The sequence below is a fragment of the Ceratina calcarata genome, unplaced genomic scaffold, assembly GCF_001652005.2.
Source record: "Ceratina calcarata isolate Rehan_Ccalc_2016 unplaced genomic scaffold, ASM165200v1 scaffold13945, whole genome shotgun sequence".
NCBI lineage: Eukaryota > Metazoa > Arthropoda > Insecta > Hymenoptera > Apidae > Ceratina > Ceratina calcarata.
The window spans coordinates 1-422 of record NW_017135060.1 but is presented as its reverse complement, the minus strand read 5'-3'; the positions used below and the strand labels follow the sequence as shown (position 1 = coordinate 422).

Below are 422 nucleotides of genomic sequence, written 5' to 3'. Positions count from 1 at the left end.
ACCACGGACGTGATCGGCTCCTGCGCTTTTGGAATTACCATGAACGCTTTGAACGATGATAACAGCGAGTTCCGGCAAATGGGAAGGAAGATGTTCAAGCCTACATTTAGATTCTATATTAGGGACACCCTCAAACGAATGTGGCCCAGCCTTTATGAGATATTCGGTCCCTATCTGCAGAACAAAGAAGTGGACTCGTTTTTCGTTAATTTAATCAGTGAGACGATGAAGTATAGGAAGGAACATAATGTCTCGAGGCCAGATTTCGTTAACATGTTAATGGAAGTTAAAGAGCACCCAGAGAAAATGGATAATATCGGTTAGTCTGAAGATTTACAAATGACAATTGAAGCGTGGATTATTAATAATTATTATATGAAGTAACTTTTATTTGTGATTACAGAAATTACAGACGCGTTGCT

General features: G+C 39.1%; 1 protein-coding gene across 1 annotated transcript; it reads left to right on the top strand.

Annotated features, from left to right (window-relative positions):
• Positions 1 to 6: 6 nt before the first annotated feature.
• Positions 7 to 416, top strand: LOC108629865 (putative cytochrome P450 9f2; the record flags this gene model as incomplete). The annotated part of the gene is made up of 2 exons (XM_018032786.2): positions 7 to 319; positions 404 to 416. Coding segments are annotated over exons 1-2 (293 nt in total), but the record flags the coding sequence as incomplete, so codon positions are not given.
• Between the last annotated feature and the right edge of the window lie 6 nt (positions 417 to 422).